The 24,875-nt window shown below is 47.5% G+C and overlaps 1 protein-coding gene across 2 annotated transcripts in view; it reads left to right on the top strand.

The window, feature by feature from the left end:
• The window catches only part of LOC115174093 (enhancer of filamentation 1-like), a 65,417-nt gene that overhangs the window by 32,312 nt on the left and 8,230 nt on the right, over window positions 1-24,875 (top strand). For both annotated transcript variants that reach the window (XM_029732768.1, XM_029732767.1), the window contains exons 2-5: window positions 911-1,309; window positions 20,739-20,837; window positions 21,105-21,260; window positions 23,661-24,869. In XM_029732768.1, coding sequence (XP_029588628.1) covers window positions 917-1,309; window positions 20,739-20,837; window positions 21,105-21,260; window positions 23,661-24,869 — 1,857 coding nt within the window. In that variant the 5' untranslated portion in view covers window positions 911-916. The remainder of the gene's footprint in view (window positions 1-910; window positions 1,310-20,738; window positions 20,838-21,104; window positions 21,261-23,660; window positions 24,870-24,875) is intronic.

The following is a 24,875-nucleotide window of genomic DNA, read 5'->3' as shown; positions in this document are numbered from 1 at the left end:
ATGTCTGTAAACACTCCAGCCAGCTGGTCTGCACATGCTCTGAGGACGCGGCTAGGGATGCCGTCTGGGCCGGCAGCCTTGCAAGGGTTAACACACTTGAATGTCTTACTCACGTCGGCCACGGAGCCCACAGTCTTGGGAGTGGGCTGCATCTGTGGCGCTGTGTTATCCTCAAAGCGGTTGAAGAAGGTGTTTAGCTTGTCTGGGAGCAAGACGTCGGTGTGGCTGGTTTTCCCTTTGTAATCCATGATTGTCTGGAGGCCCTGCCACATACGTCTTGTGTCTGAGCTGTTGAATTGCGACTCCACTTTGTCTCTGTACTGATGTTTTGACTGTTTCATTGCCTTACGGAGGGAATAACTACACTGTTTGTAATCAACCATATTCCCAGTCACCTTGACATGGTTAAATGTGGTGGTTTGCACCTTTCAGTTATGCGCGAATGCTGCCATTTATCCACGGTTTTTGGTTTGGGTAGGTTTTAATAGTCACAGTGGGAACAAAGTCCCCTAAACACTTCCTGATGAACGCAGTCACCATGTCCGTGTAAACGTTAATGATATTCTCAGAGGCAACCCGGAACATATCCCAGTCCGGTATGTTCCTGACAGTAGACTGACCTCTCTTCTTTAACAGTATGTTCCTGACAGTAGACTGACCTCTCTTCTTTAACAGTATGTTCCTGACAGTAGACTGACCTCTCTTCTTTAACAGTATGTTCCTGACTGTAGACTGACCTCTCTTCTTTAACAGTATGTTCCTGACAGTAGACTGACCTCTCTTCTTTAACAGTATGTTCCTGACAGTAGACTGACCTCTCTTCTTTAACAGTATGTTCCTGACTGTAGACTAACCTCTCTTCTTTAACAGTATGTTCCTGACTGTAGACTGACCTCTCTTCTCTCTGTAGAACCTGATGGCCAAGGCGTTGTACGACAACGTCCCAGAGTCCCCGGAGGAGCTGGCCTTCCGGAAAGGGGACATCTTAACAATCATTGAGCAGAACACGGGTGGCCTGGAGGGGTGGTGGCTCTGCTCGCTACACGGACGCCAGGGCATCGCCCCGGGCAACCGCCTCAAGCTGCTGATTGGTCCAATGTTCGACGCCCAGTCCCCTATCGCCCAATCATCACCTATAGGCTTGGCCTACCAGCAGAAGGCTGTGTCATCGTCCCAGGGGCTGTACCAGGTGCCCCCGTCCCTCCAGAGCCCGGGGCAGCAAGGGATCTACCAGGTACCCCTGGGACAAGATGTGTACCAGGTCCCCCCTCAGAGGAATGCCTTGGCTGCAGACAACACCCCCAGCAAGGTAAGAGAACTGGAGAGTGAGGGGGGGGGGGGGTGTGGGGGGGGGGGGGGGGGGGGGGGTTGCAGACAGACAGAGGGCTGGATAGAGGGGGGGGGGCAGACAGACAGAGAGAAAGATAGAAAAAGACTAACTGCTCAGCTAAAGCCGGTCCCCTGGCAACAGGAGACAGAGGGCTCTGAGATGTTCAAAGAGCATTAAATGGAGCTTTAAACCATGGCCTGTTCTGTTATCCTGCCCTGTGAGGGTGCTACCACGTCACTGGTCCCAGACCAGTTTAAACCATGGCCTGTTCTGTTGTCCTGCCCTGTGAGGGTACTACCACATCACTGGTCCCAGACCAGTTTAAACCATGGCCTGTTCTGTTGTCCTGCCCTGTGAGGGTACTACCACATGACTGGTCCCAGACCAGTTTAAACCATGGCCTGTTCTGTTGTCCTGCTCTGTGAGGGTGCTACCACGTCACTGGTCCCAGACCAGTTTAAACCATGGCCTGTTCTGTTGTCCTGCTCTGTGAGGGTACTACCACGTCACTGGTCCCAGACCAGTTTAAACCATGGCCTGTTCTGTTATCCTGCCCTGTGAGGCTACTACCACGTCACTGGTCCCAGACCAGTTTAAACCATGTCCAGTTCTGTTGTCCTGCCCTGTGAGGGTACTATCACGTCACTGGTCCCAGACCAGTTTAAACCATGGCCTGTTCTGTTGTCCTGCTCTGTGAGGGTACTACCACGTCACTGGTCCCAGACCAGTTTAAACCATGGCCTGTTCTGTTGTCCTGCCCTGTGAGGCTACTGCCATGCCACTGGCCCCAGACCAGTCTAATGAGAGTCATTACACAGACACAGTCACAGGGTGGAGGGATTGCAGGGCTGCAATGTGAAATGAAATGTGGACAGGGTGTGCCGAGATGTTAGTTCACCACAGAACAGGGCAGTGTTTTTATTCACATAGACAGAGAGAGACTCCCATTTGGCTTATTTGTGTGTTGGCGAACTGTATGTAGGGCCAGGGAAGCCACAGAAGGGCACTGAACAGGGCACAACTCATGGAAAAGCCAACAGTGCAAAGTTGTGTTTTTATGCTGTTGGTGTTTGTTGGAGTCCAGCAGCAGCTGCCTGTATTTAGGTCTGTCTCTACTCAAATACTGTACACCAGCTCACAGACAACAACCAAGCCCAGTGCAAATGGATTCACCAGTCATCTACATGTCTATTCAGGTTCCAGGCAGTACAGTACTACTGTGTATTTTTATCCTGTAATAAGCTAGTTATACACTTCAGCAGAGTTCCCCACGGGCCCTCCAATTTTCTGAGCAAAATAATTATTTGTATTTGTTGGACATAAGACTGTAAAAACACCAGCAAATCAGCTCCAATTTATTTTAATTTTGGAAATTTGTTTAAAAAATGTCCCACGCATAATAGAAAGATACACTACATGTCCAAAAGTATGTGGACAGCTGCTCGTCAAACATCTCATTCCAAAATCATGGGCATTAATATGGAGTTGGTCCCCACTCTTCTGGGAAGGTTTTCCACTAGACGTTGGAACATTGCTGCGAAGACTGGCTTCCATTCAGCCACAAGAGCATTAGTGAGGTCAGGCACTGATGTTGGGCAATTAGGCCTGGCTCGCAAGCATTCCAATTCATCCCAAAGGTGTTCAATGGGGTTGAGGTCAAGGCTCTGTGCAGGCCAGTCAAGTTCTTCCACGCCGATCTCGACAAAATAATTTCTGTATGGACCTCGCTTTGTGCATGGGGGCATTGTCATACTGAAACAGGAAAGGGCCTTCCTCAAACTGTTGCCACAAAGTTGAAAGCACATAATTGTCTAGAATGTCAATAACAGCACTTACAGTTGACAATTCTTGTCTACGGCGATTGTATGGCTGTGTAATTGATTTTAAACACCTGTCAACAACTGGTGTGGCTGAAATAGCCGAATCCACTAATTTGAAGGGGTGTCCACATACTTTTGTATATATAGTGTACAGTATATATGAACGTATGGTGCGGCAAGTAGCCTAGTTGTCAGAGCATTGGACTAGTAACCGAAAGGTTGCAAGATCGAATCCACGAGCTGACAAGGTAAGCATCTGTCGTTCTGCCCTGAACAAGACAGTTAACCCACTGTTCCTAGGCCGTCATTGAAAATAAGAATTTGTTCTTAACTGACTTGCCTAGTTAAATAAAGGTTAAATAAAAATTAAATATACAAATGTAAGCAAGGTTTGAATTATTGTGTTTTTGTCAAATATTATATCTGTTTGGGCTTTCTTGTGTAAAATAATTATAACCAGTTCTTAACCTGAACTGGATAGGTACTCTACTCCATCTCCTTAGGAAAGGGAAAATAATTATAACCAGTTCTTAACCTGAACTGGATAGGTACTCTACTCCATCTCCTTAGGAAAGGGAAAATAATTATAACCAGTTCTTAACCTGAACTGGATAGGTACTCTACTCCATGTCCTTAGGAGAGGGAAAATAATTATAACCAGTTCTTAACCTGAACTGGATAGGTACTCTACTCCATCTCCTTAGGAGAGGGAAAATAATTATAACCAGTTCTTAACCTGAACTGGATAGGTACTCTACTCCATCTCCTTAGGAGAGGGAAAATAATTATAACCAGTTCTTAACCTGAACTGGATAGGTACTCTACTCCATCTCCTTAGGAGAGGGAAAATAATTATAACCAGTTCTTAACCTGAACTGGATAGGTACTCTACTCCATCTCCTTAGGAGAGGGAAAATAATTATAACCAGTTCTTAACCTGAACTGGATAGGTACTCTACTCCATGTCCTTAGGAGAGGGAAAATAATTATAACCAGTTCTTAACCTGAACTGGATAGGTACTCTACTCCATCTCCTTAGGAGAGGGAAAATAATTATAACCTGGAGAAACGTATTCTGTCTGTGGGTATTTTCAACATGGCTTGAGTTGGCAGAGACGTTACAGAGACGTTAACCAACTAAGGTGTGTTTGTGGGGTAAATAGGGAGCTGGTGCTTAGGAGACTGTGTCTGTCTCCCAAATGGCACCCTATTCCCTTCATAGCACGCTACTTATGACCAGGGCCCACAGGGAAAACAGCAAGGCATGTTAATCACTCCCACCTGTACTGTGTCTGAAAGGGCACCCTATTGAAAGGGCACCCTAGTCTCTGTCTGAAAGGGCACCCTATTCACTAGTGCCCTACTTTTGACCTGGGCCCATAGAGCTCTGGTTAAAAATAGTGCACTATATAGGGTATAGGGTGCCATTTCAGACACATCCCTAATCACACTCACAGACCAGTCCTACCATCACGATCACACTCCCCCTCTCACTGATAGGGAGCTTTACTAAGGGAACGGAATGAAGTCTTTGGTAATAAGGTCAATTAAATGGGAATTTATGAATGTGTCTATACTAGTGTATAATTGCCTTGTTTTAGATTAAATTGAGTCTGCGTCAACGTCTAAACGTCCAATCTGTGTTTGGCAAAGTGGTGCAGTCAGATTTCAGCTGTGTTGCTGGCCATTAAAGAGAGCGGAAATGCTGGCTCTGTGTACTCTGTGGAGTCCAGACAGACAGACAGGGCTGTGTTGTTTTCCACCCAGCTCCGAGTTACTCAGAGAGCTAGGCCCAAATGGACAACAACCTCTCCCTCAATGTGAGCAAGACAAAGGAGATGATCGTGGACTGCAAGAAAAGAAGGGCCGAACAAGCTCCCATTAACATGGATGGGGCTGTAGTGGAGCAGGTTGAGAGTTTGAAATGCCTTGGTGTCCACATCCCCAACAAACTATCATGGTCCAAACACACCAAGACAGTCGTAAAGAGGGCACAACAACACCTTTTCCCCCTCAGGAGACTGAAAAGATTTGTCATGGATCCGCAGATCCTCAAAAAGTTCTACAGCTGCACCATCGAGAGCATCCTGACCGGTTGCATCACCGCCTGGTATGGCAACTGCTCGGCATCTGACCGTAAGACGCTACAGAGGGTAGTGCGAATGGCCCAGTACATCACTGGGGCCAAGCTTCCAGCCATCCAGGACCTATTTACTAGGCAGTGTCAGAGGAAAGCCCAAGTGGTATCGGAGTGCCAAGTCTAGGACCAAAAGGCTCCTTAACAGCTTCTACCCCCAAGCCATATGACTGCTGAATAATTAATCAAATGGACTATTTACATTCAGCCCCCCCATTTATTTTTACACTGCTGCTACTCGCTGTTTATTATCTATGCATACCTACATGTTGTAATTACTCGATTAACCTCTACCTCCGCACATTGACTCGGTACCGGTGCCCCCGCTACATACAGTTGAAGTCGGAAGTTTACATACGCCTTAGCCAAATACATTTAAACTCAGTTTTTCACAATTCCTGACATTTAATCCTAGTAAAAATGCCCTGTTTTAGGTCAGTTAGGATCACCACTTTATTTTAAGAATGTGAAATGTCAGAATAATAGTAGAGAGAATTATTTATTTCAGCTTTTACTTCTTTCATCACATTCCCAGTGGGTCAGAAGTTTACATACACTCAATTAGTATTTGGTAGCATTACCTTTAAATTGTTTAACTTGGGTCAAACGTTTCGGGTTATCCTTCCACAAGCTTCCCACAATAAGTTGGGTGAATTTTGGCCCATTCCTCCTGACAGAGCTGGTGTAACTGAGTCAGGTTTGTAGGCCTCCACGCTCGCCCAGGCTTTTTCAGTTCTGCCCACACATTTTCTATGGGATTGAGGTCAGGGCTTTGTGATGGCCACTCCAATACCTTGACTTTGTTGTCCTTAAGCCATTTTGCCACAACTTTGGAAGTATGATTGGGGTCATTGTCCTTTTGGAAGACCTATTTGCAACAAAGGTTTAACTTCCTGACTGATGTCTTGAGATGTTGCTTCAATATATCCACATCATTTTCCATCCTCATGATGCCATCTATTTTGTGAAGTGCACCAGTCCTCCTGCAGCAAAGCACCCCCACAACATGATGCTGCCACCATCGTGCTTCACGGTTGGGATGGTGTTCTTCAGCTTTCAAGCCCCCCCCTTTTTCCTCCAAACATAAGGATGGTCATTATGGCCAAACAGTTCTATTTTTGTTTCATCAGAACAGAGGACATTTCTTCAAAAAGTACAATCTTTGTCCCCATGTGCAGTTGCAAACCGTAGTCTGGCTTTTTTATGGCGGTTTTGGAGCAGTGGCTTCTTCCTTGCTGAGCGGCCTTTCAGGTTATGTCGATATAGTACTTGTTTTACTGTGGATATAGATACTTTTGTACCTGTTTCCTCCAGCATCTTCACAAATTCCTTGTGTTGTTCTGGGATTGACTTGCACTTTTCGCACCAAAGTACGTTCATCTCTAGGAGACACAACGCGTCTCCTTCCTGAGCGGTATGACGGCTGCGTGGTCCCATGGTGTTTATACTTGCGTACTGTTGTTTGTGCAGATGAATGTGGTACCTTCAGGCGTTTGGAAATTGCTCCCAAGGATGAACCAGACAAAAAAAATTCTGAGGTCTTGGCTGATTTCTTTTGATTTTCCCATGATGTCAAGCAAAGAGGCACTGAGTTTGAAGGTAGGCCTTGAAATACATCCACAGGTACACCTCCAATTGACTCAAATGATGTCATTTAGCCTATCAGAAGCTTCTAAAGCCATGACATAATATTCTGGAATTTTCCAAGCTGTTTAAAGGCACAGTCAACTTAGTGTATGTAAACTTATGACCCACTGGAATTGTGATACAGTGAATTGTAAGTGAAATAATCTGTCTGTTAACAATTGTTGGAAAAATTACTTGTGTCATGCACAAAGTAGATGTCCTAACAGACTTGCCAAAACTATAGTTTGTTAACAAGAAATGTATGGAGTGATTGAAAAATTTGTTTTAATGATTCCAACCTAAGTGTATGTAAACTTCTGACTTCAACTGTAGCTTCGTTATTGTTATTGTATTGTGTTACTTTTTATAATCTTTTACTTTCTTGAACTGCATTGTTGGCTAAGGGCTTGTAAGTAGGCATTTCACTGTAAGGTCTACACCTGTTGTATTCAGGGCGAATATAACAAATAAAGTTTGATTTGATTTGATATTCCATATATTTATATATAATGCAATACTTTAGACCAGGGCAATAGGGTGCTATTTCCTGGTCTAGGTTGCTGAAGTAAGAGGAATGCTCAGCCCTGTTGTTGATTGGCTGAGAGCTGTAGACAGGTTATATGCTGTTTAGGTGTTCTGTTTGATTGAGCTGGTTAGAAGGGGATTTCCTGGTTGCCAAACACACACACACACACACACACACACACACACACACACACACACACACACACACACACACACACACACACACACACACACACACACACATACACATACACACACACACACACACACACACACACACACACACATACACACACACACACACACACACACTTCCTCCTCCAAGGAATCAAATAGTAATGGGCACTGAGGCAACCTCCTGCACTGATGATCCCCTCTCATATTCCACCAAAGCCACCATGTGTCGACATGCCATCCCCCACAGTGAAAGAACCCAGCATTGTGTGTGTGTGTGTGTGTGTGTGTGTGTGTGTGTTGTGTGTGTCAACCCCGCTGTGCAAATCCAGATTGGCGACTGGTTATTTTCTGTTCATGTGGTATATAAAGGCACACTGAGGTTTGGCACTGGCTCTAGCTAGCTTTCTCAGGCTGCTCAGTTTGATGCTATGGCTCTCCCTGTCTGTCCTTGACTGACCCTCCAGGGAGAGTGAGCTAAAGCGTCCCACAGCTGCCCCATTCAAGGCCCCAGTGTTGGCCCGAAGCTGGAGGCCATCCCTGGGGCTCTCGGCCACACAAAGAGCCCCTCACATGGAAGCCAGGAGCTGCCTTGTACCACTTTGTCACCCTGGTGTTAGAGGGAAGTTTATCATCAGCCACTGGCACTGCTTCTCATTTGTATTTTTTTACAGCTATGATTCTGAAAGGTGTGTCTGTTTCCTTCTCTCTCTCTCTCTCTCTCTCTCTCTCTCGCTCTCTTTCTTTTTTTCTCTCTCTCTTTGACGTCCCGGTTGTTTCTCTGTAATTCCCCGTGTGAGTCAGGCAGTGAGGTCACAGCGCTCAAAGACGGAGTCGGGTTGGAGTTCAAAGGCCCCGCCAAGCCTCTTATCTACTCCTACCAGGCTGGAACGCCTTCTCTGCTTCACATCCTGCCTTACAAGGCTCCTTCTATGGACCCTTCCTGTCACTATGTTAAATACCCATATAGAGATTCTATTATTCACTGATGTGGACTATGGACATACCATCAGGACAGACAGGAACACAGAGGGAGTGAGTTAATAAACTCCCACAAGTCACAGAGGCTTGAGGAAGTGCACTGCTTGGGTAACTGAGCCGTCCATTAGCTTGATACGATGATTTTATTTTCGAGGTAACCAGTTTAAGCACTAATGTACTGTATGGACTTGTTTGTGAGGCTTGACAGACATATTTTCTCCCTCTAATCATGTGTGGAAGGGCCCCAGCAGCAGATAAATGAATGATTCCTTCCTGTGGCGCTCCACTCCTTTAGACACTTGTCTGCTCTCTGTTGTCGCCGTGGTGACGAATCACTGGCCTGTGTGATTTGACCCAGGGCAAGGTCATAAATCTCAAGGCATTGGCCCCGTCCTGCCACCGCATACAGAGAGAGAGAGCGAGAGATCATTTCCGGAAAAGGTCTGCAGTGCAAAGGAGTAAGAAAGAGGAGTGAAAGTAAAGAAGGAAGGAGGACAGGAAATGCTTGGCTGAAAGGTAACTTACATTTTCCCATGTTTAACATCTATGCTGGCAGGGGTCAGGGGTCAGCCCAGATATTTTTCATCCGCTCTTCCTGCTTTTTTTACTTTCTCAGAAGTCAAGAAGGACATCTAAATAATGAATAATGAATGATTAATGAAGTCAAGAGGGACATCTAAGTAATGAATGAATAACGAAGTCAAGAAGGACATGTTAATAATGAATTAATTTCTGGAAAGTAAACAGGAAATGACCGTGCCATCATTAAAACAACCCCCTATCAGTATAATCACATTAAACTTGGGTCCTGTCTTGAGAAGCCCTTTGATCAGAGGGAATAAAATATTATCCTTATTAGCGATGTAATCTGTGTGTGTGTGTGTGTGTGTGTGTGTGTGTGTGTGTGTGTGTGTGTGTGTGTGTGTGTGTGTGTGTGTGTGTGTGTGTGTGTGTGTGTGTGTGTGTGTGTGTGTGTGTGTGTGTGTGTGTGTGTGTGTGTGTGTGTGCTCCCTTTTGCCACTCTTTATGCACCATCTCTGTTTGGATTTCGATTTGGCCACATGGTCACACCGTCGTCATGGAGACGGCTGATTGAGGCCTCTTGGGTTTGTCCACGTAATTGCCTGCATTAATTAGTTTGTCACTTTAATAGGCCACCGTTGCTCCGAGCTGTGGACGGGAACATTCGGCGAAAAGCTGGAAAAGTAACCTATAATAACACTGTAAAGCTATCCGACTGTGATTCAGCAACCGCAGGTGCCCCCTTGAAACCCCCCTTGAAACCAAGAGGCAATGCTATTAAAGGAACTCTGCCACAGCCCTTCCCTTTGGAGTGACAGGAGGAATAACCACTCTCCTCTACGCTCTGAATCACCTATTGGGTGGCAGCAGATTGAATTTCACTGGTACCCACATATATCCTGGAGTCTGCCTGCATGACTCCTGCCCTCCCTCAGTGACAAAGCTGACAGAGGCTAACAGTAGATGGGGGATGGAAGGTGGGGGGTGAGTGGGGATGGTGGAATGGTAGGTAATATGAGAGAAGGTGTCGGCATGCTTCAGTTCTGCTGGGTAAAGGCGCCAGCATGCTTCAGTTCTGCTGGGTAAAGGCGTCAGCATGCTTCAGTTCTGCTGGGTAAAGACGCCAGCATGCTTCAGTTCTGCTGGGTAAAGGCGTCAGCATGCTTCAGTTCTGCTGGGTAAAGGCGTCAGCATGCTTCAGTTCTGCTGGGTAAAGGCGTCAGCATGCTTCAGTTCTGCTGGGTAAAGACGTCAGCATGCTTCAGTTCTGCTGGGTAAAGGCGTCAGCATGCTTCAGTTCTGCTGGGTAAAGGCGTCAGCATGCTTCAGTTCTGCTGGGTAAAGACGCCAGCATGCTTCAGTTCTGCTGGGTAAAGACGCCAGCATGCTTCAGTTCTGCTGGGTAAAGGCGTCAGCATGCTTCAGTTCTGCTGGGTAAAGGCGTCAGCATGCTTCAGTTCTGCTGGGTAAAGGCGTCAGCATGCTTCAGTTCTGCTGGGTAAAGGCGTCAGCATGCTTCAGTTCTGCTGGGTAAAGGCGTCAGCATGCTTCAGTTCTGCTGGGTAAAGGCGTCAGCATGCTTCAGTTCTGCTGGGTAAAGACGCCAGCATGCTTCAGTTCTGCTGGGTAAAGACGCCAGCATGCTTCAGTTCTGCTGGGTAAAGACGTCAGCATGCTTCAGTTCTGCTGGGTAAAGGCGTCAGCATGCTTCAGTTCTGCTGGGTAAAGGCGCCAAGCAGAACTCAGCTAGCTGAACCAAACGAGTGTGCTCACATACTCTTTTAAAAGACTTTCGCTTGAAAAACAATTTAAAAAGCGCACTGGTACTGTAGATGCTGTAGCCATCTCAAAATAGTCCGAATGAATCTCAAATAAGAAATGTGTCGTTCATTTTGACGTTTTTGCAAAGGAAATCTTAGTCTCGCAATTTTACATTTAAGTCATTTAGCAGACGCTCTTATCCAGAGCGACTTACAGTAGTGAATGCATACATTTCATTTCATCCATTCTTTTAATTTTTGTACTGGCCCCCCATGGGAATCAAACCCACAACCCTGGCGTTGCAAACACCATGCTGGCGTTGCAAACACCATGCTCTACCTACTGAGCCACAGGGAAGGCTATTTTACATCTACCTAAGACGTTTGGTGCAGTATTTCTCAATGAAAAAATCTGCATGAAAACGAGTCGTCTCTCATTAAATGATAACAAAGACTTTATTGAAGAATCCCTACGGTTGACCAATCATGGACGAAGGGGCGTAGACTTTGACTTCCGAACTTTAGCTGGCCATCAGCAAAAAATGTTGTGTGTCCAAAACAGATGAAAAATGTCATCATAATATATGCACAAACTCTTCTGAAACTGTTTCGGCTGGGAAGCATGCGGACGCCTTAAAGAGATGGAAGGACAAGGAGGGAGAGATGGGGGACGAATAGATGAATGGAAGCGATAGAATAGAATCATCCCATTCGGTTGGAACAAACGGGGTCAAATGTTGGAAGCATTATCACCATTAGTGTGACCCTGATGGGACCGTTGTTGGAAGCATTATCACCATTAGTGTGACCCTGATGGGACCGTTGTTGGAAGCATTATCACCATTAGTGTGACCCTGATGGGACCGTTGTTGGAAGCATCATTATCACCATTAGTGTGACCCTGATGGGACCGTTGTTGGAAGAGTTATTATCACTATTAGTGTGACCCTGATGGGACCGTTGTTGGAAGAGTCATTATCACCATTAGTGTGACCCTGATGGGACCGTTGTTGGAAGCATTATCACCATTAGTGTGACCCTGATGGGACCGTTGTTGGAAGCGTCATTATCACCATTAGTGTGACCCTGATGGGACCGTTGTTGGAAGCATTATCACCATTAGTGTGACCCTGATGGGACCGTTGTTGGAAGCGTCATTATCACCATTAGTGTGACCCTGATGGGACCGTTGTTGGAAGCGTCATTATCACCATTAGTGTGACCCTGATGGGACCGTTGTTGGAAGCATTATCACCATTAGTGTGACCCTGATGGGACCGTTGTTGGAAGCATTATCACCATTAGTGTGACCCTGATGGGACCGTTGTTGGAAGCATTATCACCATTAGTGTGACCCTGATGGGACCGTTGTTGGAAGCGTCATTATCACCATTAGTGTGACCCTGATGGGACCGTTGTTGGAAGCGTCATTATCACCATTAGTGTGACCCTGATGGGACCGTTGTTGGAAGCATTATCACCATTAGTGTGACCCTGATGGGACCGTTGTTGGAAGCATTATCACCATTAGTGTGATCCTGATGGGACCGTTGTTGGAAGAGTCATTATCACCATTAGTGTGACCCTGATGGGACCGTTGTTGGAAGAGTCATTATCACCATTAGTGTGACCCTGATGGGACCGTTGTTGGAAGCATTATCACCATTAGTGTGACCCTGATGGGACCGTTGTTGGAAGAGTCATTATCACCATTAGTGTGACCCTGATGGGACCGTTGTTGGAAGAGTCATTATCACCATTAGTGTGACCCTGATGGGACCGTTGACACATGTCATCAGGTCATCAGCGTGTGATGGACAAAGGACGATAACCTCATAGTGGGTCTTTTTACACACACTCACACACACACGCACACACACTCACACACACACACACACACACGCACAGTTACACACTCACACCTACAAGCACACACACGCACACACACGCACACACACGCGCACGCACACACACACGCACGCACACACACACACACGCACACGCACAGTTACACAGTCACACCTACCTGCCTCCACACAAAGTTACACAAACACCTCCTCCTTAAAGAACAAGTCTGGTCAATATTTACCCAACCGCCATTAGGAGCTCCAAGTACCCTGGCCGGGCCCGCCGCAACAGCAAAGCTTGCTGGGTAAACAGAGGGTGTATATGGGAAATACATGAGCAGTGTGCGTCTGGCATCGCCTGAGAGGTCTCAGTGACAGAAAGAAGGGAGCACAAAGTGGCCGTTTACGTCCCAAATGGCACCCTATTCCCTTTATAGTGCACTACTTTTAACAAAGAGCCTATAGTGATCTGGTAAAAGTAGTGCACTATATAGGGTATAGGGTGCCAGTTAGGACACAGACCCTGACATGTACCTGTTGAGTGTCCAGACTGGTCCCGGTGGCTTTCTGCCTTCAACAGGTACTGTATTAGCCATCTCTATGGACTGAGTTGGAGAGAGAGGAACTCCAAACAGAGATCTCCTTGTGTTCAATGTCCATTCGCTGCAACTTTCCCACACAAAGTCACACCATAGGGAGTAGTAGGGAATACGGAGAGCGCAACAAGGAACTTCTAGTCCAGGACTTTTCTTTTGACGTTTTCTAAAGGGTAACTGGCTGCTGTATCTGGTAGCACATGTACCCAATCAAAGGTACACGTGTGTGTCTGCGTGAGAAAAATAGAATGGAGAAGGATTGTTTGTTCCCATGTTTCAATAACAGACATGCCCATATAACCTGTGCCCCCGCACACTGACTCGGTACCGGTACCCCCTGTATATAGCCTCCACATTGACTCTGTACCGGTACCCCCTGTATATAGCCTCCACACTGACTCGGTACCGGTACCCCCTGTATATAGCCTCCACACTGACTCGGTACCGGTACCCCCTGTATATAGCCTCCACATTGACTCTGTACCGGTACCCCCTGTATAAAGCCTCCACATTGACTCTGTACCAGTACCCCCTGTATAAAGCCTCCACATTGACTCTGTACCGGTACCCCCTGTATATAGCCTCCACATTGACTCTGTACCAGTACCCCCTGTATAAAGCCTCCACATTGACTCTGTACCGGTACCCCCTGTCTATAGCCTCCACATTGACTCTGTACCGGTACCCCCTGTATAAAGCCTCCACATTGACTCTGTTCTGGTACCCCCTGTATATAGCCTCCACATTGACTCTGTACCGGTACCCCCTGTATATAGCCTCCACATTGACTCTGTACCGGTACCCCCTGTATAAAGCCTCCACATTGACTCTGTACCAGTACCCCCTGTATAAAGCCTCCACATTGACTCTGTACCAGTACCCCCTGTATAAAGCCTCCACATTGACTCTGTACCAGTACCCCCTGTATAAAGCCTCCACATTGACTCTGTACCAGTACCCTCTGTATAAAGCCTCCACATTGACTCTGTACCAGTACCCCCTGTATATAGCCTTCACATTGACTCTGTACTGGTACCCCCTGTATATAGCCTCCACATTGACTCTGTACCAGTACCCCCTGTATATAGCCTCCACATTGACTCTGTACCAGTACCCCTGTATATAGCCTCCACATTGACTCTGTACCGGTACCCCCTGTATATAGCCTCCACATTGACTCTGTACCGGTACCCCCTGTATATATCTTCCACATTGACTCTGTACCGGTACCCCCTGTATAAAGCCTCCACATTGACTCTGTACCAGTACCCTCTGTATAAAGCCTCCACATTGACTCTGTACCAGTACCCCCTGTATATAGCCTCCACATTGACTCTGTACCAGTACCCCCTGTATATAGCCTCCACATTGACTCTGTACCAGTACCCCTGTATATAGCCTCCACATATACTCTGTACCGGTACCCCCTGTATATAGCCTCCACATTGACTCTGTACCAGTACCCCCTGTATAAAGCCTCCACATTGACTCTGTACCGGTACCCCCTGTATATAGCCTCCACATTGACTCTGTACCAGTACCCCCTGTATAAAGCCTCCACATTGACTCTGTACCAGTACCCCCTGTATATAGCCTCCACATTGACTCTGTACCGGTACCCCCTGTATATAGCCTCCACATTGACTCTGTACCGGTACCCCCTGTATAAAGCCTCCACATTGACTCTGTACCAGTACCCCCTGTATAAAGCCTCCACATTGACTCTGTACCAGTACCCCCTGTATAAAGCCTCCACATTGACTCTGTACCAGTACCCTCTGTATAAAGCCTCCACATTGACTCTGTACCAGTACCCCCTGTATATAGCCTTCACATTGACTCTGTACTGGTACCCCCTGTATATAGCCTCCACATTGACTCTGTACCAGTACCCCCTGTATATAGCCTCCACATTGACTCTGTACCAGTACCCCTGTATATAGCCTCCACATTGACTCTGTACCGGTACCCCCTGTATATAGCCTCCACATTGACTCTGTACCGGTACCCCCTGTATATATCTTCCACATTGACTCTGTACCGGTACCCCCTGTATAAAGCCTCCACATTGACTCTGTACCAGTACCCTCTGTATAAAGCCTCCACATTGACTCTGTACCAGTACCCCCTGTATATAGCCTCCACATTGACTCTGTACCAGTACCCCCTGTATATAGCCTCCACATTGACTCTGTACCAGTACCCCTGTATATAGCCTCCACATATACTCTGTACCGGTACCCCCTGTATATAGCCTCCACATTGACTCTGTACCAGTACCCCCTGTATATAGCCTCCACATTGACTCTGTACCAGTACCCCTGTATATAGCCTCCACATTGACTCTGTACCAGTACCCCCTGTATAAAGCCTCCACATATACTCTGTACCAGTACCCCCTGTATATAGCCTCCACATTGACTCTGTTCTGGTACCCCCTGTATATAGCCTCCACATTGACTCTGTACCAGTACCCCCTGTATATAGCCTCCACATTGACTCTGTACTGGTACCCCCTGTATATAGCCTCCACATTGACTCTGTACCAGTACCCCCTGTATATAGCCTCCACATTGACTCTGTACTGGTACCCCCTGTATATAGCCACCACATTGACTCTGTACCAGTACCCCCTGTATAAAGCCTCCACATTGACTCTGTACCAGTACCCCCTGTATAAAGCCTCCACATTGACTCTGTACCGGTACCCCCTGTATATAGCCTCCACATTGACTCTGTACCAGTACCCCCTGTATATAGCCTCCACATTGACTCTGTACTGGTACCCCCTGTATATAGCCTCCACATTGACTCTGTACCAGTACCCCCTGTATATAGCCTCCACATTGACTCTGTACTGGTACCCCCTGTATAAAGCCTCCACATTGACTCTGTACCGGTACCCCCTGTATATAGCCTCCACATTGACTCTGTACCAGTACCCCCTGTATAAAGCCTCCACATTGACTCTGTACCAGTACCCCCTGTATATAGCCTCCACATTGACTCTGTTCTGGTACCCCCTGTATATAGCCTCCACATTGACTCTGTACCAGTACCCCCTGTATAAAGCCTCCACATTGACTCTGTACCAGTACCCCCTGTATAAAGCCTCCACATTGACTCTGTACCGGTACCCCCTGTATATAGCCTCCACCTTGACTCTGTACCAGTACCCCCTGTATAAAGCCTCCACATTGACTCTGTTCTGGTACCCCCCTGTATATAGCCTCCACATTGACTCTGTACCAGTACCCCTGTATATAGCCTCCACATTGACTCTGTACCAGTACCCCCTGTATAAAGCCTCCACATATACTCTGTACCAGTACCCCCTGTATATAGCCTCCACATTGACTCTGTTCTGGTACCCCCTGTATATAGCCTCCACATTGACTCTGTACCAGTACCCCCTGTATATAGCCTCCACATTGACTCTGTACTGGTACCCCCTGTATATAGCCTCCACATTGACTCTGTACCAGTACCCCCTGTATATAGCCTCCACATTGACTCTGTACTGGTACCCCCTGTATATAGCCTCCACATTGACTCTGTACCAGTACCCCCTGTATAAAGCCTCCACATTGACTCTGTACCAGTACCCCCTGTATAAATCCTCCACATTGACTCTGTACCGGTACCCCCTGTATATAGCCTCCACATTGACTCTGTACCAGTACCCCCTGTATATAGCCTCCACATTGACTCTGTACTGGTACCCCCTGTATATAGCCTCCACATTGACTCTGTACCAGTACCCCCTGTATATAGCCTCCACATTGACTCTGTACTGGTACCCCCTGTATAAAGCCTCCACATTGACTCTGTACCGGTACCCCCTGTATATAGCCTCCACATTGACTCTGTACCAGTACCCCCTGTATAAAGCCTCCACATTGACTCTGTACCAGTACCCCCTGTATATAGCCTCCACATTGACTCTGTTCTGGTACCCCCTGTATATAGCCTCCACATTGACTCTGTACCAGTACCCCCTGTATAAAGCCTCCACATTGACTCTGTACCAGTACCCCCTGTATAAAGCCTCCACATTGACTCTGTACCGGTACCCCCTGTATATAGCCTCCACCTTGACTCTGTACCAGTACCCCCTGTATAAAGCCTCCACATTGACTCTGTTCTGGTACCCCCCTGTATATAGCCTCCACATTGACTCTGTACCGGTACCCCCTGTATAAAGCCTCCACATTGACTCTGTACCAGTACCCCCTGTATAAAGCCTCCACATTGACTCTGTACCGGTACCCCCTGTATATAGCCTCCACCTTGACTCTGTACCAGTACCCCCTGTATAAAGCCTCCACATTGACTCTGTTCTGGTACCCCTGTATATAGCCTCCACCTTGACTCTGTACCAGTACCCCCTGTATAAAGCCTCCACATTGACTCTGTTCTGGTACCCCCTGTATATAGCCTCCACATTGACTCTGTACTGGTACCCCCTGTATATAGCCTCCACATTGACTCTGTTCTGGTACCCCCGGTATAAAGCCTCCACATTGACTCTGTACCGGTACCCCCTGTATAAAGCCTCCACATTGACTCTGTACCGGTAACCCCTGTATATAGCCTCCACATTGACTCTGTACCGGTAACCCCTGTATATAGCCTCCACATTGACTCTGTACCGGTAACCCCTGTATATAGCCTCCACATTGACTCTGAACCAGTACCCCCTGTATATAGCCTCCACATTGACTCTGTACCCGTACCCCCTGTATAAAGCCTCCACATTGACTCTGTACCGGTAACCCCTGTATAAAGCCTCCACATTGACTCTGTTCTGGTACCCCCTGTATATAGCCTCCACATTGACTCTGTTCCGGTACCCCCGGTATAAAGCCTCGTTATTGTTATTTTATTGTTGCTCTTTTATTTTTTACTTTCGTTTATTTAGTAAATATTTTTCTTAACAGGTCTACAGCTGTTGTATTCTGCGCATGTAACAAATACAATTTGATTTGATGCATTATTTCAGTCAGTCAGAGCTGGGCTGACTCACACCAACGTATAGTGAGTAAACGTTTAGTCTGTGGCCATATAGGTCCTATGGGATGGTGTATGGTTAGGAATGCCAACAATGAGCACCTTAAATCACACAGGGAGAGGATGCGCAGATCTGGCTAGCTGAGAACCATATGGAGTTCTTCTATAGCAGTCTACACTCAGGGTCTACACTCAGGGTCTTCCCTCAGGGTCTACACTCAGGGTATACACTCAGGGTCTTCACTCAGGGTCTTCACTCAGGGTCTTCACTCAGGGTCTACACTCAGGGTCTTCCCTCAGGGTCTACACTCAGGGTCTTCACTCAGGGTCTACACTCAGGGTCTACACTCAGGGTCTACACTCAGGGTCTACACTCAGGGTCTACACTCAGGGTCTTCACTCAGGGTCTACACTCAGGGTCTTCCCCCAGAGTCTACATCTGTGTCTCTCTGTCTCTGTCTCTCTCTCTCTCTCTCTCTCTCTCTCTCTGTCTCTCTGTCTCACTCTCTCCCTCTGTCTCGCTCTCTGTCTCTCTCTCTCTCTCCCTCACTGTCTCTCTCTCTGTCTCTGTGTCTCTCCCTCTCTCTCTGTGTGTCTCTCCCTCTCGATATGTCTCTCCCTCTCTCTCTATGTCTCTCTCTCTGTCTCTCTCTCCCTCCCTCTGTCTCTGTCCACTGAGGCATTCATCTTAGTCTGGTGGATGGATGGGGTCTAATGCTGGGGTTATACCTTTGATCATTCGGATGTTTATTTGTCAATGAGAGGAGGTATTAGAACGGCTACACAGGGACTAAATAAGAGACCTCTGTGTGCATCCCAAATGGCACCCTATTCCCTATATAGTGCACTACGTTTGACCCTAGCCCTATAAGCCTATGCACTACTTAGGGCATAGGGTGCGATTTGAGAGGCAGTCTCTCTGGCGTTAGAAATGGAAGGCGTATGTATGGTTCCAGTTTTCCAGCCCTGGGACGTAGACCATGGCTTTTCTGTGACATTTCTGACCGTAGCTCCGCTACCTAAGTGGTTGGATCTAGCCTTCTCCCACATCATTGGCCCTTTGCTTGCCAGGCTTCTGTTTATCACATGGTTGGGTTTGGAGGGCGCTCCGCGAGTAGGCTGAGACATGCACAGCTGAGACATGCACAGTCAGGACTGATTTGGTCTGAGTCGTTATTACTGCTGCAGGGTCACATAAGGAGAGGACTGACTGGGGCTGCATCCCAAATCGAACCCTATTACTTATATAGTGCACTACTTTTGGCCCTGGTCAAAAGTAGTATAGGGTGCAATTTGGGACACTAACAGAGAACAGGGTCATTCATATACACTAGTCCCCAAACGGAAGAAAACAGACTGAAAAAGGCATGGAGGGGAGGGGGGAATACTTGAACATGTCCAATAGGAAACATCTGTTTTTGTTTTCCACTGCAAAATGTTTTACTACCGTGTGCTCTAATGAATGTGACCCAGCTATGATATCAGGAGAGATATGCAGGTTTAGAGTCACAGTGACTCAGGGACTACATTATCAACTCATAGGACATATAGGGTGAATATACAGGATGTGGGGCTAGCAATTGGTAGCCTGGTTACCAGTCTGTTTGTGACATCATGCCACTACTTGGTAGCCTGGGTACCAGTCTGTTTGTGACATCATGCCACTACTTGGTAGCCTGGGTACCAGTCTGTTTGTGACATCATGCCACAACTTGGTAGCCTGGTACCAGTCTGTTTGTGACATCATGCCACTACTTGGTAGCCTGGTTACCAGTCTGTTTGTGACATCATGCCACAACTTGGTAGCCTGGGTACCAGTCTGTTTGTGACATCATGCCACTACTTGGTAGCCTGGTTACCAGTCTGTTTGTGACATCATGCCACTACTTGGTAGCCTGGGTACCAGTCTGTTTGTGACATCATGCCACTACTTGGTAGCCTGGGTACCAGTCTGTTTGTGACATCATGCCACTACTTGGTAGCCTGGGTACCAGTCTGTTTGTGACATCATGCCACTACTTGGTAGCCTGGGTACCAGTCTGTTTGTGACATCATGCCACTACTTGGTAGCCTGGGTACCAGTCTGTTTGTGACATCATGCCACTACTTGGTAGCCTGGTTACCAGTCTGTTTGTGACATCATGCCACTACTTGGTAGCCTGGTTACCAGTCTGTTTGTGACATCATGCCACTACTTGGTAGCCTGGGTACCAGTCTGTTTGTGACATCATGCCACTACTTGGTAGCCTGGTTACCAGTCTGTTTGTGCCATCATGCCACTCGTTGGCATGACAACATGAAACAAACTGACTGGTACCCAGGCTAAGCATTTGTAGGGCTAACACTGTTGGAACTGTCATGAACCTGTTGCCATGTGTTGTTTCTTCCGCCGCGCCCCTGCTGTGGACAGGTGGTGACCCCGACAGGAGTGGGACAGTCCTATGCCTACGGCGCTGGTCAGCATAACCAACAGGACCTCTATGATGTTCCTCCCATGAGACCACAGGGGGTAGGTGTCTCACTTAACTGCACACGGTCTATAGCAATCCCTATTTCATTCCATCAGGACTAGTCCAAAATGGAACCTTTCACCGTATGCAGTTAGCTACTGTATATGAAACGCAGCTGTGCAGGGACATGGCCAAACGTAGTGCACTATAAAGGGAACAGGGAGCAATTTCAGACACAACCTCTGTGTTTCACATAGCTAATTCTGCCTTGTAAATGTAATGTCATCCATGGTATCCTGATTTGGGAATATCTCTGTGTTTTCCAGGTGTATGACATTCCTCCTGGGAAACTGATGGGCTCACACTCTCCCGGACAACATGGGAATGCTCGTCCCCAAGGAGGAATCTATGATATTCCTCCATCCACTCAAATGGACCCTCGGACACAAGGGGTTTACGATATCCCTCCCTCCACGCAAGGGGTATGTCTGGGACCACTCACACACAGAAACACTGCCCACATGGAGAGACAGCATACAGAAGGCCTGTAGGAAGCGCTAGCCGTTTAAGTCCGGAAAATGTTACTATGCGTTTATTGATACAGGTCCTAGTTTTCCTCTTAATTGCCTCGTAATAAATGAATAATATGTCAAATGATCATATTTATGACTTCTTTGCGGTTCCCTAAATGAAAGCGTTGCCTGCCAAAATAGCGTTCTCTCTCGCAGGGAAAGTCAAGGAATAAATTATTACTTCTCTTGGGCTATGTACCAAATGGCACCCTATTCCCTATATTGTGCATACTTTTGACCAGGGCCAATAGGGATGTGGTAGAAAGGAGTGGTCAAAAGTAGTGCACTATGTAGTGAATAGGGTGCCATTTGAGACGTGGTCTGGGTCGTCTTATATTAACTTCCGGGCCTGTCCAGGACCAGCAGGCTTAGTGACATCATAATAGCCAGTGTTCCAGGCCTGTCCAGGACCAGCCCAGGCTTAGTGACATCATAATAGCCAGTGTTCCAGGCCTATCCAGGACCAGCAGGCTTAGTGACATCATAATAGCCAGTGTTCCAGGCCTATCCAGGACCAGCAGGCTTAGGGACATCATAATAACCAGTGTTCCAGGCCTATCCAGGACCAGCCCAGGCTTAGTGACATCATAATAGCCAGTGTTCCAGGCCTATCCAGGACCAGCAGGCTTAGTGACATCATAATAGCCAGTGTTCCAGGCCTATCCAGGACCAGCAGGCTTAGTGACATCATAATAGCCAGTGTTCCAGGCCTATCCAGGACCAGCAGGCTTAGTGACATCATAATAGCCAGTGTTCCAGGCCTGTACAGGCCCAGCCAAGGTTTAGTGACATCAGTTGCTTTGTACAGTAATAACTATTGTTCCAGGCCTGTCCAGGCCCACCAAAGGGACATCAGTTGCTTTGTAATAACCAGTGTCCCAGGCCTGTCCAGGCCCAGCCAAGGGACATCAGTTGCTTTGTAATAACCAGTGTTCCAGGCCTGTACAGGCCCAGCCAAGGTTTAGTGACATCAGTTGCTTTGTACAGTAATAACCAGTGTTCCAGGCCTGTACAGGCCCAGCCAAGGCTAAATGACATCAGTTGCTTTGTAATAACCAGTGTTCCAGGCCTGTCCAGGCCCAGCCAAGGTTTAGTGACATCAGTTGCTTTGTACAGTAATAACTATTGTTCCAGACGTGTCCAGGCCCAGCCAAGGTTTAGGGACATCAGTTGCTATGTAATTGTAACGCGGGTCGTCTAGGGGACCAAGGCGCAGCATGTAGAGTGCTCATATTTACTTTATTAATGAAACACTTAACAAAAACAATAAAACGACCACCAACAGTTCCATCAGGTCACACATACAAAACGGAAAACAACTACCCACAAAAACCCAGGAAGAAAAAGCCCAACTTAAATATGATCTCCAATCAGAGGCAACGAGGACCAGCTGCCTCCAATTGGAGATCAACCCAAAAAAACAACAACATAGAAATAGAAAACCTAGAACACAAACATAGAAATAGAAAACATAGAAAAACACAAAACACCCCCTGTCACGCCCTGACCTACTCTACTATAGAAAATTACATCTTACAAGGTTCAGGACGTGACAGTAATAACATGAAATATGTGGGAATCCGTTATTTGCGTTGCTCCTAATTACAGTTTGGGTTCAGGAGTGGATTTCAAGGCTAAGTGAAATCACTTACAGCTCACTCATTTTATTTATACAACTCCACTTTAATGCTGCATGATATGTACTGTACCTCACAATCCTTATTCCACTCTGTCAGGACTATACTGGTTTTAAAGGTCTAGCTGTTCATTGCTTATAGTGCTTGCCATATTCAAGTTGATACGGAGTTATTATGGGGGAAGAAATGGAGGAATAGACAGACACTGTATTTAGATTAACACATATAGAATCAACAGAAACTAAACAGTACTTTCAGTTCCTCAATATCTGACAAAAATATTGTGATGCAAAGTGTGCTTGTCATTGATATGGGTAATCTGTATGTCTGTAACTATGATATTGATATGGGTAATCTGTGTGTCTGTAACTATGTTGTCGATATGGGTAAGCTGTGTGTCTGTAACTATGATATTGATATGGGTATGCTGTGTGTCTGTAACTATGATATTGATATGGGTATGCTGTGTGTCTGTAACTATGATATTGATATGGGTATGCTGTGTGTCTGTAACTATGATATTGATATGGGTAATCTGTATGTCTGTAACTATGTTGTTGATATGGGTAAGCTGTGTGTCTCTAGCTATGAGGCATTGTTGGTTGAATCGCTGTCTACTCCCCTCCTTACTGTAGTCTGAGGCACTCAACAAATGTTTGTCTTGTCCCTACAGGTGTACTCTGTGCCTCCCTGCTGGAACACCCCTGCCCTCCAGGAGGGGAACTACGATTTCCCCCAGCCTCTCAAACAACACAAACAACAGGAGGGCATCTACGACGTACCCCCTCCCATCTTCACCAAGCCCTCAGCCTCCCTGTCCCCCCAGTCCAACTATGACTTCCCCCCCAGTTCCCAGCCAATTGGCCCCCACCACCTCCAACGCCCCGTCGCCAATGACAACGAGGGAATCTACGACGTGCCGCCACCCTCCCACCAGCTCTCTGGGGCGGTGCCTCGGGGGGACCTGTATGACATCCCTAGGGGGATGCAGCAGCCCCCCTCCCAGCACCGCTCCACCCTCCAGGAGAGGGACAGGGGGAAGGGCCAAGGCATATATGACATCCCCCCTGCTCTGGGGGACGTGACGGATGGGGTGAATCGCCTGTCCTTCTCCAGTACGGGCTCCACACACAGTTCCATGTCCACCTCCTCCACCTCCACGGTCTCCAGCGCTGAGGGCCGGCTGGCCCTGGATGTGGACCAGGCCGTCCAGAGGCTGTGCCGCCAGCAGCAGGCTGTAGAGGCCTCAGTCGGAGCCCTGCAGAGCCTGGCCTCTTCCCCCCACTGGAGGACTTACCCTTTCATGGAGCGCCATACCAACGAGGTGCGCACCGTGCTGGACCGGGTGCGGGCAGCCCTGGCAGACTTTGTGGTGTTTGGGAGGGGTGCTGCGGCCAATGCCACTGCCCTGTCAGACCCCAGCCTGCACAGTAAGCTGAGGAGGCAGCTGGGGAGGCTGGAGGACTCCCAGCAGATCATCCTGCAGACCTACCAGAGCCTGGAGAACTGCGGCTGGGCCCTCAACACCCTGACCATCTCCAGCAGCACCAAGCACCAGACCAAGAGTGACGACCTGGACCGCTTCGTTATGGTGTCCAGGACGGTGCCCGATGACGCCAAGCAGCTGGCCTCCTCCGTAGGGGGTAACGCTGAGCTGCTTTTTAGACGAGCACCCACCATGAACGGGTCCTCCTACCCCAGGGGTGGTACGCCCGAGGAGGCCGTCATCCACCCTCTAACCTCTCCACCCTCAGATAGTGATAACTACAGGGGCCACACCAAGCCCTTTCCTGTGCCCTCCAGCCAAGACAAAGGCAACATGAACAATAGTGAGAAGTGTGTTAAGAGCTGGATGGAGGACTATGACTACGTCCATCTGCAGGTATGA

The sequence above is a fragment of the Salmo trutta genome, chromosome 34 (assembly GCF_901001165.1).
Source record: "Salmo trutta chromosome 34, fSalTru1.1, whole genome shotgun sequence".
Taxonomy (NCBI): domain Eukaryota; kingdom Metazoa; phylum Chordata; class Actinopteri; order Salmoniformes; family Salmonidae; genus Salmo; species Salmo trutta.
This window is presented reverse-complemented; position numbering and strand designations above follow the sequence as displayed.